Source organism: Cydia amplana, chromosome Z (assembly GCF_948474715.1).
Source record: "Cydia amplana chromosome Z, ilCydAmpl1.1, whole genome shotgun sequence".
Taxonomy (NCBI): Eukaryota; Metazoa; Arthropoda; class Insecta; order Lepidoptera; family Tortricidae; genus Cydia; species Cydia amplana.
The window spans coordinates 33,773,741-33,792,309 of record NC_086096.1 but is presented as its reverse complement, the minus strand read 5'-3'; the positions used below and the strand labels follow the sequence as shown (position 1 = coordinate 33,792,309).

General features: G+C 38.4%; 1 protein-coding gene across 1 annotated transcript; it reads right to left on the bottom strand.

The window, feature by feature from the left end:
- Positions 1 to 10,480: 10,480 nt before the first annotated feature.
- LOC134660684 (potassium voltage-gated channel subfamily H member 2-like) lies at positions 10,481 to 17,344 on the bottom strand. The gene is made up of 10 exons (XM_063516464.1): positions 17,126 to 17,344; positions 16,538 to 16,768; positions 15,845 to 16,019; positions 14,570 to 14,723; positions 14,030 to 14,103; positions 13,111 to 13,282; positions 11,484 to 11,602; positions 11,063 to 11,167; positions 10,746 to 10,873; positions 10,481 to 10,607 (listed from the first exon to the last, which is right to left on the bottom strand). Exons 1-10 carry the CDS (start codon positions 17,311 to 17,313, stop codon positions 10,481 to 10,483), a joined length of 1,473 nt encoding a protein of 490 aa, XP_063372534.1. The 5' UTR covers positions 17,314 to 17,344.
- Positions 17,345 to 18,569: the final 1,225 nt, after the last annotated feature.

The window sequence follows — 18,569 nt, the reverse complement described above, 5'->3', positions numbered from 1 at the left end:
ATTATGTCGCCAGTATGTCGCCAGTATGTCGCCAGTATGTCGCCAGTATGTCGCCAGTATGTCGCCAGTATGTCGCCAGTATGTCGCCATTATGTCGCCATTGTGTCGCCAGTATGTCGCCATTATGTCGCCGTTGTGTCGCCGTTGTGTCGCCATTGTGTCGCCAGTATGTCGCCATTATGTCGCCGTTATGTCGCCAGTATGTCGCCGTTGTGTCGCCATTATGTCGCCTGTATGTCGCCAATATGTCGCCGTTATGTCGCCATTATGTCGCCAATATGTCGCCAGTATGTCGCCGTTATGGCGCCATTATGTCGCCGTTATGTCGCCATTATGTCGCCGTTATGTCGCCGTTATGTCGCCGTTATGTCCCCATTATGTCGCCGTTATGTCGCCATTATGTCGCCAGTCGCCAGTATGTCGCCAGTATGTCGCCAGTCGCCAGTATGTCGCCAGTATGTCGCCATTATGTAGCCAGTATGTCGCCGTTATGTCGCCATTGTGTCGCCAGTATGTCGCCATTATGTCGCCAGTGTGTCGCCATTATGTCGCCAGTGTGTCGCCATTATGTCGCCATTATGTCGCCGTTATGTCGCCATTGTGTCGCCATTATGTCGCCAGTCGCCGTTATGTCGCCATTATGTCGCCGTTATGTCGCCATTATGTCGCCAGTCGCCAGTATGTCGCCATTATGTCGCCAGTCGCCAGTATGTCGCCAGTATGTCGCCGTTATGTCGCCATTGTGTCGCCATTATGTCGCCATTGTGTCGCCATTATGTCGCCATTATGTCGCCAGTATGTCGCCAGTATGTCGCCGTTATGTCGCCATTATGTCGCCAGTATGTCGCCGTTATGTCGCCGTTATGTCGCCGTTATGTCGCCGTTATGTCGCCAGTATGTCGCCAGTAAAAGAGTATAAAAGGCAGGTGCGGACCGCCGGTATTCATTCATTCTTCAACCATCGGCTAGCAGTGACTCTGGTTCTCGGGCGTTTAAATATTCGGTGAGCAAAGTTCCTCTACTACTGTTACTATGTTTGTTTTTGCCGGGAATTATCCTGGTGAATTTAAACGTGGAAATGGTGTCTGTGTTTGGTTTTACGGGGACAATATCGTCGTAAAGCTGATCTTAGACTTTTGTGGAGATTCTTTGTTACCGTGTACGGGATTTAAATATAGTGAAGTTTCCTACGCAGTGTTTTTCTAAGTGCCGCCACGTTATGCAGGGACAATATCGTTGCATAACAGGGGCTTGGAAAGCGTGTCTGTGTTTAGTTTTACGGGGACAATATCGTCGTAAAACTGAACTTGGGCTGTTGCGGGGATTCTTTGCTACTGTGTGGTGTTATAGTGAAGTTTTCTACACTGTGTTTTCTAAGTGCCGTCACGTTATGCAGGGACAATATCGTTGCATAACAGGGGCTTGGAAAGCGTGTCTGTGTTTGGTTTTGTGGGGACAATATCGTCATAAAACTGAACTTAGATAGCGGTGTTTAAGGAAATTTCACTTCTGTGTTTAGTTAGCTTGATTTTGTGAGTAGTTTGGTTCGTAAAATTGAACCTAGTTATTTTAGTGTTTTACTATGGGGTCTTTTGCTATATAGTTTAAAACCAGATCATTGTTTGGACTGACTGTTTGTCCGACTGGACCGCTCACCCCTTGCGGTGTTAAATGTGAGCTGTCTAGGAGTCTTTTTGCTCCAAGATGAGGGTTATCTTGGCACCTTCTCTTTACCAACATAGAAGGTGAAAAACGTCTCCCTCCTTAGCTCTCCAATGTCCAGCTGTTAGATGAATAATGGGGATGTCACGTGCGCATCATCCGGAGTAATCTGGGCCCATTTGAAATCTACAGTATTTGGAGGCTTCGTATATTAAATATATTTATTTATACCACTTATATACATAATAGGGCCCTGTCTTACCCATGTTGCCACCCTGCCTTTGTGCAACCCGCCATGGGGGGAGACAAGTCCACGAGCTGTTAGGTTGCATTCTCGGAATCGCTCGCCGAACTCTTACAGCTTCTTAGTAGGGATACACTTTCGTATATTCCAAAGTACCAGGTCGATGGTAAGTACGAACTGTGCTTTGGTTATACTAGAGTAGGGACAAGGGTAGGTTTAGGGTAAATTCACACACTAATTATTCAAAATTTAGGGTTCGTTTTAGCCTTGGTCTATAAATCTGATATATTTCTTCTTTTAAGGGACTTCAACTATGGTTTCGCTATACTGAAATTGGTTTCATTTGGTTAAATCTTCCAATCTTTTAATTTATTTGGGGAAAATAATTAATGTCAAATCTTATCTCTATTTTCATTTACGAAATTCTGGTTTTCTGGTGTAAAGACGAGGTACTGAGTATTAAAATCATGTTTCTAAGGTATTTACACAATTAAATCTTAAATATCAAGTTGGGATTAGGAACACAGTCTATTCGGAGATAGAAAATCGACGTCTAGCTGTTTTAGGGAACCTTTGGCAGGCAAGAGTAATCCAAAGGATGATTTGAGTGAAATAATGCTCATCTTGATATTTCAGTCTCATAAAATTTAGTATATAGTTTAACAAATAAACTTAGTACTTCGTTTATACTTCTAAAAGACTAGAAATACAGTTTATATTTTAGTTCTGGGCAATGGAAATGGGATTCGCATCCCTAGCTTTTGAAATAAAAAAGAATAGTAATTTTGATGACTGATGGATACTTTGACACTTCTCTTCATAGTCATCTAGGCACGCATAGGTTCCGAAGTGTTGGTCATAGCCCGTCTGGCTAAAGAGTAGGGTAGGAGTTCCAATTGACCTTGCTGATTGGACTAGGAGCCCCCAATCCTGCATCGAGCGTATGGGTAGCATATTTCGAATAGAAGCTGGTAGATAATAATATTAAATGCTAGGGTGTAAATGGGCATACCCCAGGAGTGCTACTCATATGTTATCCCGGAGGCTTAATAGATTGTAGCAGGCTTTTACCAACCCCATTTTTAAACTCATTTTACCAAACATATTTCTTTTATATTCATATTATCATATATGCTGCATTTACCTAAATAACATTATTTGAAGTAAAATATAACAACATTTACATTACAATAATAAATTCTGGTAACTTTCAGTACTATTTCTGTATTTTAATAAATTATTCTAGTAAGTTACTCGTTAACATCATAATAAATGTGCTTCCAATTTCATAATATATTTTTCCCAAAGTCCAGGTCATTGTAAATAAAATCAGAGTCCAAAATTTAGCTGATACTCATTAAAGAACTTAGGGTACCGCGGTTCACTTCGAGGGGTCCTAACGCTAGACTAGACGATCACGACTAATCACGAGGCCATTTGTTAGAGATTTAAGTATTAGGATATTTAGTTTATGGGTTATGGGTAGCGAGAGTTACATTTTGGTAAGCCGGTGACGCAGGATGTAGTTTACCTGGTTTACTATGGTTTTTTAGGATATATGTATGTAAAAGTAGCCTTTACGGCACACCAGTAATAGTAGATATGTTTTCCGGTTTTTTATTTTTATTTCAAGAACACACCTGGCGGTCTAGCATGACTTGCGATCTCGCACGCGAGTCCATACTTGAAGTCGCGCTAGATGTATGGATTCTGCTAGACCGCCAGTACCTACTTCAAAGTTGGTGCAATTGCCAAGACATTGGGACCTGAATATTCTTCGGCGTCCTGGAGAAACCAAGGAAAATCGTGAAATATTATAGGCATAAATATTTGGGTAGGTACTTATATTTTACAGTAACTCGAGCATTGCTCTCTACTATAGGTACCTAGTACATGTAGGTAGATTCCTTGGATATTGATCGACAAGAATATTCATCCGATAGATATTCGTGATATATTATGGGACGATATTTACTGTTTACCACTGGACGTAGACCGTTAGTTAATAACGACATGACCATTAGTCATAAAACGTGGCACTATAATAATGTAGACCAGGCAAAACAAATCATAGCAGCAACGCTCGTAAACGAAACACCATCGCCATAATTATGTACTACGGCACGTCATACGATATATATAGGTACCTATAAGTATTACATATGAGTAAATATGTGACGCGGGAACGGTTTATCCTCGCAGCGAGAAAAGGCGCCTGCGTTGAAAATGCGTCCAGAGAGGACGGGCCATTTACCTTCTTTCTATGACTATGACACATGATCTGAATTTTTAGAAATTTAGAACCTGAATCATTATGGTCACAGACACAGTATACAAATTATTCAAGAGCTACAAAAAGGGCTATGAATCAGAAAAAAGATTCGTTGCATAAATCGCTGCATGGTTTCAGCGAATTTCCAGGAAATATTGGGTGCGTTGTTACCAAATTGACTATTATATTAGACTATAGCGTTTACACTCTTCTTCTTTGTTGACCCCTCATTACTGAGGATCGTGACCCCTTGGTTTTGCAGCTCCTGTGATTTGTCTCCAACGGTCTTGATGTCCCGTAGCCCTCACCGCTTGATGGAATTTGGCTGAGGTGAACTTGGTCAGATCTAGTTGTTGGGGGCCACGAGGTGTGAGTGAGGTGGTGGTGAGGTAAGGTGAGGAGGTGGAGGTGAGGTGTAATGAATACTTAATGCATAATACACTAGTAGGTACGTAGTTCGCCCCATAAAGACCACACATAGATACTGCAATTTGACCCCGCAACTCTAACCCTAGCCTAACTAAACAACAAACATGAAAAATGCACCCCTGGTTGTTTTGAAAACCTCAATTTCGGTCGAAAAGACTATAAAACAGTTTGATACTAAGATTGTAACCATTTATGACCAAAAACTTGCCCAAACGCTTTATCAATGTTTTAAATCCAGTAAAAAAAGGAAATCACTAAAGTTATAAAGAGACTGTCCTCTCTGACCTGTTGCGAAACAAAGTGCTTGAGGTTTTTATTGTACTATATACCCCAGATACATATACGAGTGTAACACTTAACGGCAATTAACAACGATAAGTATGATTAATATACGAGTACGTCTGCAATCTTAAATATCAATGTCGCAGGGAAATGACTATAAAACCGGAATGAAACTGCATACGTATTGCCAAGAATACCAAGATGGATCTGGATGAACGGACAGACGGTAGAACCTGCATAATCCCTAAAAATACGTTACCTATGCTCTATTTAAAAGGTAGGTACCTAATTCAAAACTTTTCGGCATCGTCATGACCTGTTGCGTTACATTACGAATGCATATTATACTTAGACTTTAAAAAGCAATTAATCCTTCTAGTTGTTTTGTTAATCTCGTTCTTATCAATGTTATATCATACTCGCTACGCTCGTGAATCTACTATACAATCTTTCGCTTGCACGGGACTCAAAATAAGCACTCGAAGAAATATCAAACTTTGATCTCTTGTTGTACACAAATAACTATATACAGGGACTACAGGGAGCTTATCCTGATACCCTAATATGTAACCGAAAAACCTTTTAGGAGTCGGCTTAAAATTATCAAAAGCAGTTTCATGCAAAAAAGAGTGAATCGTGGTCAAACTCCCATCGACAGCAGTCATTAATCATGGAGTAATCCGGAGCCCCACCTGGGGCCGAGTTCTGACAGAGAAAAGTGTGTTGTAAAGACAGTTAATCTTCATAGAAAGTTTTGAATAAATTGTAAGAAGTGCACCGTAGACCATGAGGGACGGCCACGATTATGATGTGCTCTGGCGCGAGTTTCTGCGGCAAGGCATACATCGTGTCGCCGGGGTTGTCGCGCTCTGAATTCTAAGACCACTACATACTTATACGACATCTATCCGCCATTAGCGCCTCGCAGAGTCAAACCCGGTGTCAATCGAAGTTTTCCGATTAAATACCCATCGTAATAAAATGAGACACTCGTTTTCAAAAAGGTAATAGCATTGGAAACTTGTACTCCAAACTCAACTTTATGTTGATATTAATAACGTTCACTTCAAGAAACTTCAAAATGATGTATAAGCTTTTTGGGAACGATGAGTCACAAATGGAAAATGGTCGGCACGCCCGGTGTGCGTCGTGTTGGCGACTAGTGTTGTGATGAGCATTGGGGGTCATTTCACGTACTGGAATTTTAGTGGAGGTGAAGGGAACGGCACACATTATTTATTAACTAAGTGAGAGTGTAGTATATGAATTATCGAGGCATAATAATTATTGAGTACCTATACATTTTGTAGTAGAGTAGGTATGTATATATAAGAGGCCAACAAGCATTTACTATGTGTTGTTATATAAGTCGATATACCTTTTTTTTAAATGCAGGTACCTGAAGGTTTGACTAATGTTTTCACTCCGTTCTCGAACGTATTAATCACTATGGTGAAAAATATAGATAAAAATTGAAGCGCTCATAAGAACGAATTAAGAAGGAGGTGCCTATCAAAAACAATTACATGTTTTTGCTGTTTCTTTATTAATCTAAGTAAGGATAGAATTTGATGTCTGAAAGCTGTTGCTCTGGCGGCCTAGCCAAGGTGACAATCGCTATCGCTTCGCCATCGAATCGCTTTGTGTCTATTAGTGTGACAGTGACAGTTGCGTTTCGTTCGCCACGGAGCGTTAGCGATTGGCATGTTGTCTACGGGGCCTGCTCGCCGCGGCCATCAGTGGACCTCATACATATTATCCCTACTAATACTATAAATGCCAAAGTAAAACGGTCTGTCTGACTGTAACCTTTTCACGCCTAAACAGCTGAACCGATTTAGATGAAATATGGTATGGAGATAGAAGCCTGGAAAAGGTTATAGGATATTTTGCATCAATCATCAACATCATTCCACGCAGACGAATTCGCGGGCAGAAAATAGTATGTAATATTTACCAGTGAACAGTATTAAGTACAAATGGCTAAGCGGACTACTGTTTAAAATATCTACACATGCTTACTGTCTTAAGAATAAAGTTGTGTCCATATTATTTTAAAAGTCTCGCGCTCTTATAGTTTTGCTGACTATATACTCACTTTAACTATGACCTATATTTTGTTTTATCGATACATCACAATATTGAGTGTTTTAAGGGGTCTGTTCGGATTTCGCTCTTCCCTGTCCCGACCGGATATGGCGACAGAATTGGGCCTGTCCACTAGCCGCTATTCGTATATTATGGCCAACTTTTTTTATCAACTGTCACTTGCCACCTAAGACACTATTATACCTACTTATTCTTTGCAAATACCTACATTAGTTCCCTGGAAAAAATTACAAAAAAAAGAAGATAATCCACTTTGCTTTAATATAATATCTGCTTAGTATTCACGTTTTTGTTTGTAAAGCACTTTGTATGTGTTCCGGACTTAATGTTAGTTTGGAAACGTTCGTCGAACGCTTGAATGTTGTTCCATGTACATTGTACGATAAAATACCATATTGAAGTAACATACGCTTAAGAAGATTCCAGTTTTGTCACTACTTCATGCAAGATAAGAAGGTATATACCTGGACATAGGACACAGGATCTTTGTATCTTGTATCGACAATTCAAATAAAATGTCTCGTTACTTTGTTTTCGTTAACTTGTTTTTATTTTATTTTTGAATTTACTTTTCTACATGTATTGATATATTATTATTAGATAACTAATTTATAACTAACTAATAACTAATTACAAAGTGTGGCAATGTCATCACTAATGCCAAATTCCTATGAAAAATGACGTTTATTATGATACATACTACCTCACTTTGTTCTATTTGAATCGGTGCAAAGTTAGCTTCGACAGACTCTACCGTAGCGCGTAGATACATCAACGTCATACAACACGCTTTTTGAACTTTGCTTAAAAGTAAGAAATCACTCTATTAATAATAAATAAGGCATGTCTAAACATAAAATCCATAGATCTATTTTTCATTAAGATTATGAGTGAATTGAATTCTTACTTCCAAAACTATTGCTTGCATATAATTTTAACTCTATAAAATTATAAGCTCCTAGCACTTAAAATATCAACACTTTATTTTTCACTATTTAGAACCGAGTAAGCCCGAGTGTATTGAGAGTCACGTCTTACATACCGTCGCGTCGTTCGGATGCCGTGGAAGGTTCCCAAAAGTACTCGAGCTTATGCAGCGGAGGTGTGATTATTTGATCAAGAGCGGGCCGAGGTGGGACGGCGGGGCCTTGGGATGCCCGTGGATGTGATGATGGCCAAAGATACCCCTTTGTGTACGTTGTGTCTGAATTGTCTGATCAGCAGGTCTCATAGAAGTATCTACAAGGGAAATACAAGTGTTCCACATAAATCTGTCTAAAGTGGAGTCCAGACGAGACAATTTTTCGCCAATCTGATGAAATTGTCCGATCGAATCAGGCCGTGCGGACGCAAATTTGATTCCCCGATCAAATCAGCAAGTGCGGAAACAAAAATGCCAATTTTCGAAGTTAGTATCTATGGAATGCAAATTGGTGATTAAATTGTGTACGTGTGGACGCTAGATGAGATTGGCGCCATTTTCCTGATCAGATAGGTCGATTTGCCTAGCTCGTATAATTAAATCAAATATGCTCTTTTTAAACTAGTAAACTACTATCATTTAACTTTTCTTAATTCATCATCATCATCATCATGACTTCTTAATTACCTATGTTAGTAAAATTAGTAAACAAATTTAAAAAAATTAGTAGATAGGTATATAATAATTAATTAATACATTTAAGAGTTTGATATTTAAATTTTAAAGCCTTAAATAGACACTAAAGGCTGGTCAAAGGTTCCCTGGCTGACCTTTGGTGCCTTTGATCTATGTGGATCGTACGTAATAAATAAATATTGCTATTGTATGGCTATCCCTATCACCACGAACTTAATTATTATGGTTCAGTTCTACTATTTGTGCACCACCATAAAACTCATTCCATGCCCCCGCAGCTTACTCACGGCCGATTACACTATAACCGTTTATCAAAGTCATCGTCATCCTTAAAATGTACTTGTGTGAAAAGTTTGACAGTTACGTATGACATGGGATGACAGCTGCCGCCGCCATATTTGCCGTTGACGGTTCATCAGTTCGTAGATTGTGCGTGTTGCAAATTTGCAATCCGCTTTTAGGAAATACATATTTAAAGTGTTAATGGATATAAATTATACCTACATATATGTTGTCCATGATTGTACATGGACCCTAACATTTTGTAATACCATATTAGTTGCAACGAATAAATGATTACGATTACATAAAAGTCGGTGTTTTTCATCTCTCTATTAACCGTTCTTTAATCTCGTTTCACATTAATGCATTATTTACTTAAAATATAATATTCAAATTTCATCTCAATTGAAAATACCTAATGTTAAGGATCGTTGTTTTTAATGATATGGATCCTTTCAATTTAAGGAATGGTCGGAGGCTGGACACCCAGATTTGTAGAAGGTAATCCGGATGGGACTCCCGGCTAATTGGTATTTATACACTCAATTGTACTAAATGTCAGGACTAGGGATTGTAATCCAGCACCTTTTCAATCCAGCTGGATTTACACATTATTAAATTATACAACGGGACTTAATCGCGTATCTAAGTTTTAAGATTTACCTCCGACGTTTCGAGGACGGCGTTGTCCCCGTGGTCTCGGAGAAGACTTAAGTTGACATCAGCATCGTCTAACCGCGCGAGTTTTTCGAACTACCCGCACTTGGTCTTGTTTATCCGCTTGAACGTTTTGCGCACTAGGGATGTCACTCTGTCGACACACAACACTAACGATATTCGATTTATCGACTGTCGATATTCGTTTACGCTTACATTTACTAATGACTGGATTCCATGTGGATGAGATCTTGAAACCCTCGTCCCGATTGAAATTACTATGTTCAGCTGGATTTATGCTGGATCGGACCGAATTCGTCTGGTTCCAGCGTGGATTCAACAGTCATCGTTTCGGTATATTTTTTTATGCACACACATTTAATTATGCACTAGATTATTTTTACCTAGAAAACATTGATATAGAATAAAGAACCTAGAAAAGGGTTAGAATCGGAGGTTTATGCACCATTATTTAACAAACATGCGGATCAGCAATGCTGGATCCAGTAATTGAAATCCCTAGTCAGGTCGCTCTTACAGCAGTTTATCCACTGCTATATGGGGATCGGGGTTAAAATTTCATCCCAACTTTACATGTAGAGGTCCATAGAAAATTTTCGTACAACTTCCCTTCCGCTAAAACAGTAATGATTTAAAAAAAATACTTTGACCAAAATGAAGAAATTCTTGTGTTCCCGTACAATAAGGTGAACATTTCCGAGCATATGCAGCAAAGGATATTTAATTTTCGTTGGATAAGCATAGGTACATTTGAGGAGAAGATATCACAAACCTTACTCGATCTGCGGGTCTTATTGGAGTCGTTTTTGCCTCAGTGCTCAAAACTAAGTGCTGATAACATATTACTAAATAACTAAGAACAATAAATTTGGCCGGTTTTGCAGTAGATAGGTACTTACTCGTCCTAATTATCCTCAGCGGGAGATCCTTCGATGAGGATTAGCTCGTCAATGTGCGTGATCTGTGAGAAACGTATGAACGTCTCTTTCTTGATACGGTCCAGCAACGCTGGGTTAAGCTTGGCTAGTTCTCTGAAATGTTGGAAACTATTAACTGCATTTCACACACGTACCAATAGCTATACTGGGTATATTACACATAAATGTTTTAAATAGACTCAAACTACCAATGAAACTATGAGCTATGAGCATTAGCATTTCAGTAATCACCTCAAATGATCGAAGCTCAGTCGATAGGTGTGCGTGATTTCAATGGCCACCAGTGTAGTAACGCGCCTGGCACTCAACGTCAGCAACGACACGCCGCCGACAAAGTCACCGTCTTCAAAGTGCATTGCCTACACGAATATAATAAGATAATAGATTAAGCTAACTGCACAAACTGCAGTGACAGAGGGTTGATGTTCCACCATTACAATCAAGTTCCTACGAAAGTATAACAAGCGGAGTTTTAGCTTCACTCTCTTCTTTGTCGGTCCCTATTACTGAGGATAATGTATGTATTAAGCATGTGCTCTTGAACTAACCTCAACCCCTTTCACGGTATAAAGAGCCAGGGTCCCCGTGCAAACAAAGTACACATGCTTGCATAAGTCTCCGACATGGAAGACAAGGTCGTCAGGTAAGAATATCTTTAAAAAAGACATAACATTCTATTAGCGATAGGTACACTTTGACATACTGTGGTAGTAAAACATGCGTCGGTAAATGCGGTGCGAGAGGGAAAATATACCAAGAAAGAGCATCCTCGAACCACTTGGTGACCTCGCTTTTGCTCTGATAGATGCATACTCTAGTCTAGAGACAAACTAAACAAAATGCACAAATGCCCCTTAGCCGACTCACGTCTCCTAAGAGCCTTAATGCTTCGCTAGGTAGATAAGTTCAACTGAAACGGTTTGTGTTTACGTTTACGTTTGTGGTACGGTGAGTGATTTGAGGACTTACATCGAGTTCAAGATAGCCCATGACTCTGCCCAAGAATGCCGGCGGCAGATTCTGAAGGACCGCCACTTTGTCCGCCAAGATCTGGTAAGTATTGAGACGTATCTCATCCCGAAGTTGTGCTGGAATTAAATTTTTGGTTAAGTTTTAGACAAATTAATCGTTTCTGCTACAAGTTTCTAATGCCGACATTGTTAACTGAACATTCTTAAACCTTGTTGCTATCACATATGGTCTACCAAAGATAAGCTAATTGAAGTAGTAGAATGTGCGTGGTACGGAAACTAAAAGCGATGATCATACTCAACGCGACTAAAATAATCGAATTTACCACAACTATGAACTTTCCACAAATGTACAATGACACTTATTACACGCGTAAAGATAATTGAAGTGTGCAAAAGGGAAGCCATCGTGTATATATGAACATTTCATGAGTGCGAAAGAGGCAGACTACAAAAGAAAAACGTTACCACTTTAAAGTTGCGTAGTGGCCGCTAAAAGCCACTTGAATGTACCAAAACGTAAGGTTTGTGGAGTGAATAATACGAAAACCCGAATTTAGGAGGTACAATAAGTGATTGTATCTTGATCTATGACATTTGACATGATTCCGATTGTTATTTTAGATTGACAGGCAATCTTTAACATAGTACATAGAGTCTGGCTACTGAAATATTACACACACATTTGGCGGGAAATTCAAAAAAATCTTGGGCTGGTCACACGTTGTGTAGTAGGAATTATAGTTTTGATACTAGAAAATATTTTAGATTTTCTGTGCACACATAAAGTAGCTAAGGAAATAAGTTAAATATACGTTGACGTGCACTCAAAGTCAGCTCACATAATTCTACCACTATTTTGTACAGTCAACGATAATTCAATTAAATTTCAATTATTTATTTATTTCAAATCCATACGATCCATAATTGTTAGTACAACAACAAATAAATCTTAAAATTAATTAAGGTTAGTGATAATTAAAATACAAAATAATAATAATAAATCTACAAGTAAGTAAGTACTGACAATAAATATAACTATATAACTAGGCAACCTAAATGCACCACTTCTCAGCATCTGAAAGTGTCATATGTTTACACTTTCTCACCATATACCATTGTAACAAGGCGAAAAATGAAATGTAGGGTAAATAGACCTAGCTCGATAATACCGTAATATTAATCCATCATCAAAAAATTTACATAAGTACTATGCCAAATATGCTAAATGCTAAGTATCAAAATATTTATAGAGCACCGACCTCCTAATTTGTTTACATTTGTTTAGGACTTGTAAACATTGCAGTTTTTCGTTATACAACGCTACACGTCGACTTCGCATATTGTCGTAATTATTTACCAGCTTAAATAATAGTTTGCGGACCTCACTGAGTATAGACATTATTAATATTATTTAAAATAAACCCTTTATAAACCGCAAACAATTTGTATGAATGACAAATTAACAACTGACTTTTAGCTTTTTTTTAAATCATAGACAATTGGTGATACAACAAGGAGAAATCTGTCAACAATTTTTGCTAGCCAGACTCTAACAATGGTTGCGGCCGGTACTGTAGCATACATACAATCAAATATCAATATGCAGAATGAACAACTGTAACTAAGTGAACGCTTGTAAAAAGGACATATTGTACGATCAGTAACTACGGACGCACCTGAGAGGTAGCCGAGAGCTACTGATTCCTTATAATAGTGCTCCTGGAAGCGATATTCGTAGTAGTCACGCAAACGCCTCATTAATGGCCCGGGAAACTGGTGGTGACTCATGAATTTCTGTACAAAATAGTCTAGTTATTACAATAATTGTACCTACACATTTTTCTTGCTCTTCGTATACGAGTAGGTATACATACATGGCTGGTTAGGGTCTTACATATATTTTTATGTTATTGAAAGCGTATTCTATAAATACATACTATAAATAATAAATAAATATTGGGAGACATCTTACACAGATCAACCTAGCCCCAAACTAAGCAAAGCTTGTACTATGGGTACTAGGCGACGATATACATACTTATATAGATAAAATACATACTTATATATATAGAAAACATCCATGACTCCGGAACAAATATTAGTGTTCATCAAACAAATAAATGCCCTTACCGGGATTCGAACCCAGGACCATCGGCTTAGCAGGCAGGGTCACTAGTGTCACTACCCACTAGGCCAGACCGGTCGTCTAAATACGACTAAGCTAATTGGTTGGCTAACTCACCTAGCCGTAATTATATTTTACGTCATTCACCTTCATAATGTATTGGGTTTTTCACTTTATCTACTTTTTAATGTACAACATTATCCCCACACATTATCCGACGTGAAATTATGTTTTTGAACATTCGCGGGACATCCCGTGAGCAAACCCAACTGCAACTACTAATTAAAAACACTGAACAACTATTTATTTAATTAGATTTACATTTATCGCCTCTCATATTATAACAGTTGAACAGTGAACACTATCTGCTATTGACCGATTAGCAGATGTTTTAAGTGTTTCGTTTTTGGACTAACCTCAACTTGATCCAATAACTCCTGGTACCGTAAAGTCGAGTTGTACACGGTCATGTACGTTTGCAGCCAGTACACTACAAAAACATTATATATTTGTATCAGCTTTACTAGTCAGTCGACTATACTTGGCGAGAACTAACGCAGTACTTTAACTAAAACTGAGTTTTTTTTACAGTAACCGTAGTCACTGGCTACTGCGTAAATTCACTTGCAATCCGTATAGATAATTCGTTCCAATTTATCAGTAAAAGTTACATGACATGCATGCTGTTACTGCTCGTAAGCACTACCACGGTTCGTATTCGTAAGTACAGTCAGCAGCAGAAATTGCTAAACGGTTACTAAGTTTTTTATCAGGTAAAACCATTGTGACAGAACTTATGAGAGACTTGAAGTCGCGCAAGATGTATGGAGTAGCGCGCGAAAACGTAACTCATGCTAGACCGCCTGTTAGTATTATTATGGTACCGGCACAGGAAAAATAAGTGAATAAGTGCCGCCTAAAATAAGTGATAGGACAAAGCAGTAACGTCATTTTACCAACTGAGTACATCTTGAACATGGTTCCCAATAACATTATAAATGAGTTGACTACTATCTCGGACCCATGATAAGTCTTGAACATGCTGAATCCAGTACCTGTAGACGAAATTAGTTTCATAGTCTCAAGTAGGTACTTTAAGGACTGAGCATACTGGCAAAGAGTGGCAGGCGTGAAACCAGATTTTGGTTCAGGATTTATAAGTGTGTCGGCCGTACGGTCGGAGACGCATTATAATTGTTTTATTTACTCATATAAGTACCTAGGTATGCTCAGTTTGCCTCTACCTTAAATTAACACCGAAAATTTGTTTCAAACATTATTTTTCTCAACAAACATGAAACAATTAGTAACAAAGGCTTGTAAAAATGAACTTACTAAAAAACGCAGAGGCGGCTACAAACATGGCTTTTATGTAGCGTTCCTTGCTCGACGCTTCATAGAAAACACGAGAAACGTTTTGTGTATCGAGGAAACCCGTGTATCCCTGTGGAACTCTCCCATTCACTGTCAAGAATGTGTAAATCACTATACATTTAAAAATGCCTCTTGTTGCTTGGTAACCAAGGATGTCATTAAATAACACCTTACCATAAAGTTTGAAACACGAGGGTATATAGAAAAAACAGGTAAAGCAATGTATGGCAAATATAACAAGAAGTACGTGCCGGATAACTCGGTACCAGAGGTGCGAAGTAGTCACTGTCTGCCAAAGAAACACAGTTTAATTACCTAAAATCATTCTGAATCACAGACTTTTGAGATAATTCGCCAAAAGTGGCGTTGGCGTGAGCAAGTGAGTAAAATAAGGCATACATATTATAATTTACTTCATTCAATTGGCAAAAAATACTGGAAAATAAATAGTGTTACTTGATTTGTAAAAAAAACTATTAGTTAATACCAAAACATTGTTAGTAGGAAGAGAATTTGAAATAGAGGCGGATTGTCAAAGTATAAATTATGTAGCCACAGTAAATTCACTGCCATCTTTTGACATAAGATTAAAACTGTTAGAACGCATTTGACTTTGACCCTTATTGTTTCACTGATATGTGTTAATTTGTTAAATATTGAAATTAACGTCATCTACCTAAGACTAGGCCAAAGGTATGGTGCAATATTTTCGAGCGATGGCGCAATAGCCTGTAACTGTAAACTGTAACTGTCATAATTTACCATTTAGGCCTTTGTTAGGTAACAACTGACAATTATTTGACTTATTTAAGAACAATACTGCTCGAATTAGACACATATTGACCTTTATAGCGAACCTGTAAGAGAGTCTTCAGGTCATCCAGAATAGTGACTATCCGTACGCCGCGAAAAAAAGGCAGGAGGTCCGGGATCAACATGTCCTTGCGACTCCTTTCTCTTATCATAAGCAAAATGAAGGAAACCGGAGTCGCCGATATCAGATCTGGTATGAAGTAGCTCAAAAGGTATGCCCTGTGAAATACAATAGCGGTCAGTGCACGTATCCAGATGAATGCTGATACTATTAAGACGAAAGTGTAGGACCCGCGCAAAATCGCCTTTTCATGGGTACAAACGTAGTCCTCATTTTCCTCTCTGGATATTAACATTATTTAAAATATTTTGACACAATTTCTTGTCTATCACCCACAGCTATGCTCCTACATTTGATTTTTTTAAATATTTCATTATTATAATATTTTGTTAAAAATATTTTCCATAATGTCGATATCCAGAGCGGAAAATGGGGTCTACATCTGTATGGAGAAGCGGCCGTCCCTTTTCCTCTTAACTAGCAGGTACGCACGTTAAGAGGGGGCTAACGCAAAATTGCAATTGATGTTATTAATCTTGGCTCGAGTTTTCGTGTCATACCTACTTTCTAGCGGCGAAATAGTGTTTCCACTAACGATTCCCCTAACGAGGGCGCCACTGGACAGTCGACGCAGTCTTAACAACATTAACTATGTATTAAGTAAGTAAAATCCCACCTTGCAATTCTTCTACGATCAAGTACTATCAACGCTGATTCGCTCTTCAAAATACCAATGTTAAAACATATTATTATATCGATAAGGCATATAACTTGGATAATCGCGAGAATGATGTCGCAATCTTCAATATATAACATGTTGAAAGGCTCTGTTATAATACAAAATCGCAGGGTCGACGCTACTAAATGACCAAGGTTAACGAATATCATTAAGCTTTTCCAAAACAGACTGCAATGAAAAACAGCGACATTATAATTAAAGATTTTTGAGTAGTAATAAAATAGCATATAGGTATTATATTTCTAAATATAAATAAAATATTGACAGACAATGCACAGCCTAAACGGTTGAAGCTTGCACCGCTACCAAAGGTTTAAAAAACCGCTACCAAAGTAAAGTTTATCCCTTGGAGGGTGGAAATGGGGTTAAAGTTTAATTCGCGAGCGGAGGCCAGTACAGTGTATAGTCACCTGCAATAATATGTTACACAACGAAGGCCGCAAAAATATCTGCCACGATCGTAATTGTAGAAACATAAGCGTGTCAAATATTTTTGCGGCCTTCGAAGAGTAACTACTTCCAAACCTGAACATGCTAAGCGGATGAATGACACTCCTGCCTTCCAGAAAGTACCGCCGACGCTCTTCCACCAGAGCGAGGTAGCTCCGTAAATAATCGAAGATGAGAGGGTGGCGTTCGGATATCAAAAACTGCTTGTGAACCTCTCTGCACACGCGACTACACCAGCTCGCGTTCGGTTGTTTGATAAGCATACTCTCGGACCCTGAATGTAATTTCAACTACAATTACGTAAAAGGTGCCAAACTATTTTTGTACTTTTATTAGATCCTTAAATAATTAATCTTACCGAGCCCTAAGGCGCACTTGTGATTTCTTTTCAAAGCCATATTTGCTAGAAAAAAATAGACCCGTTTTTCATGAAAAGCTTTTTGGATGAATCATATGGGAATCATGGACTAATGTACCTCTACATGACCTCTACACTCCATAGACCAATGTAACAAAATGTCAAGTAACGTCAAATATTTTTGCAATATTGTTAACAGCACGCCAAAATACGTAAAGTATTATATTCTCTTTGGTCAAAAGCAAGTCCATGGCAAGCATAAATAGTTTGTCAAAGGACTGTCTCATTTCAAACATAGCAGAGATAATCATACTATCTTTGTCTTACACTAGTACTAGCACCCAAAAGAAAAGGATGAGTATAGGTTTTTTTGTTCGTATTTACTGAGAATTTGGCTTGACCACTATAGAGTATAGATGGCATAAGTACTACCTATGCTTGGAAATATGGTAGCAAGCAAAGAATAAAAGTCTATACTATACTACTCTTTGGTTATGTGCTTGGCTTAAAGGACTCGCATCCAGGTCAATAATGAAAAATAAACTCTATGCGCACGTGTCAGGCAAGTGTCAGGGAGTCCCTTAGAGCCCGAGCTTAGAGCCCACATTATAAGGAATACTCGACGAGTAGGTAAATGGGCTTTTTCTAAAATAAATATCGAAAACCTGATTCTTTCAGATCTGGACATTCTTGGGCTCATTCTACTCAGAATCGACAGCATTCTCCATCCCGCCATTAAAAAAAAATGTCCCAAAATGTCCATTCCATTACGTCACGTTATAGTATGAGAAAATATTTTACTTGTATGGACGTGACGTAGTGGAATGTACAATTTTCATACAAATTTTTGGGACATTTTTTTTTATCATCAGGATTGAATATGCTAGTGATTCTGAATTGAAAGAACCCAAAAACACCAGGATCTGTGAGAATCAGGTTTTCAATATTTATTTTAGAAAACGCCTAAATACCTACGTTTGGTGCGAAGTGTCATACGTATAATACAGAAGTAATACTCCTTCTCACCTCCTCACCTCGGGCTTATCGCATGCAATAAGTAAATGGAATTTTGAAATCTTTTTTGTAGCGCACAGATTATTTATACATTAGCGCAACTAAATCTCAGAATAAATGTGTGTACACACACATGACAATTATTTT

What these genes read in the sequence shown, in the direction of transcription:
- LOC134660684 (XM_063516464.1), bottom strand. Translation starts at nt 17,313, where the DNA reads ATGCTTATCAAACAACCGAACGCGAGCTGGTGTAGTCGCGTGTGCAGA. An exon ending in GATCGTAGAAGAATTGCAAG is followed by an intron (nt 16,020 to 16,537) that starts GTGGGATTTTAC and finishes TGTATTTCACAG; the next exon opens with GGCATACCTTTTGAGCTACT. An exon ending in AGTTATTGGATCAAGTTGAG is followed by an intron (nt 13,283 to 14,029) that starts GTTAGTCCAAAA and finishes TATTTTGTACAG; the next exon opens with AAATTCATGAGTCACCACCA.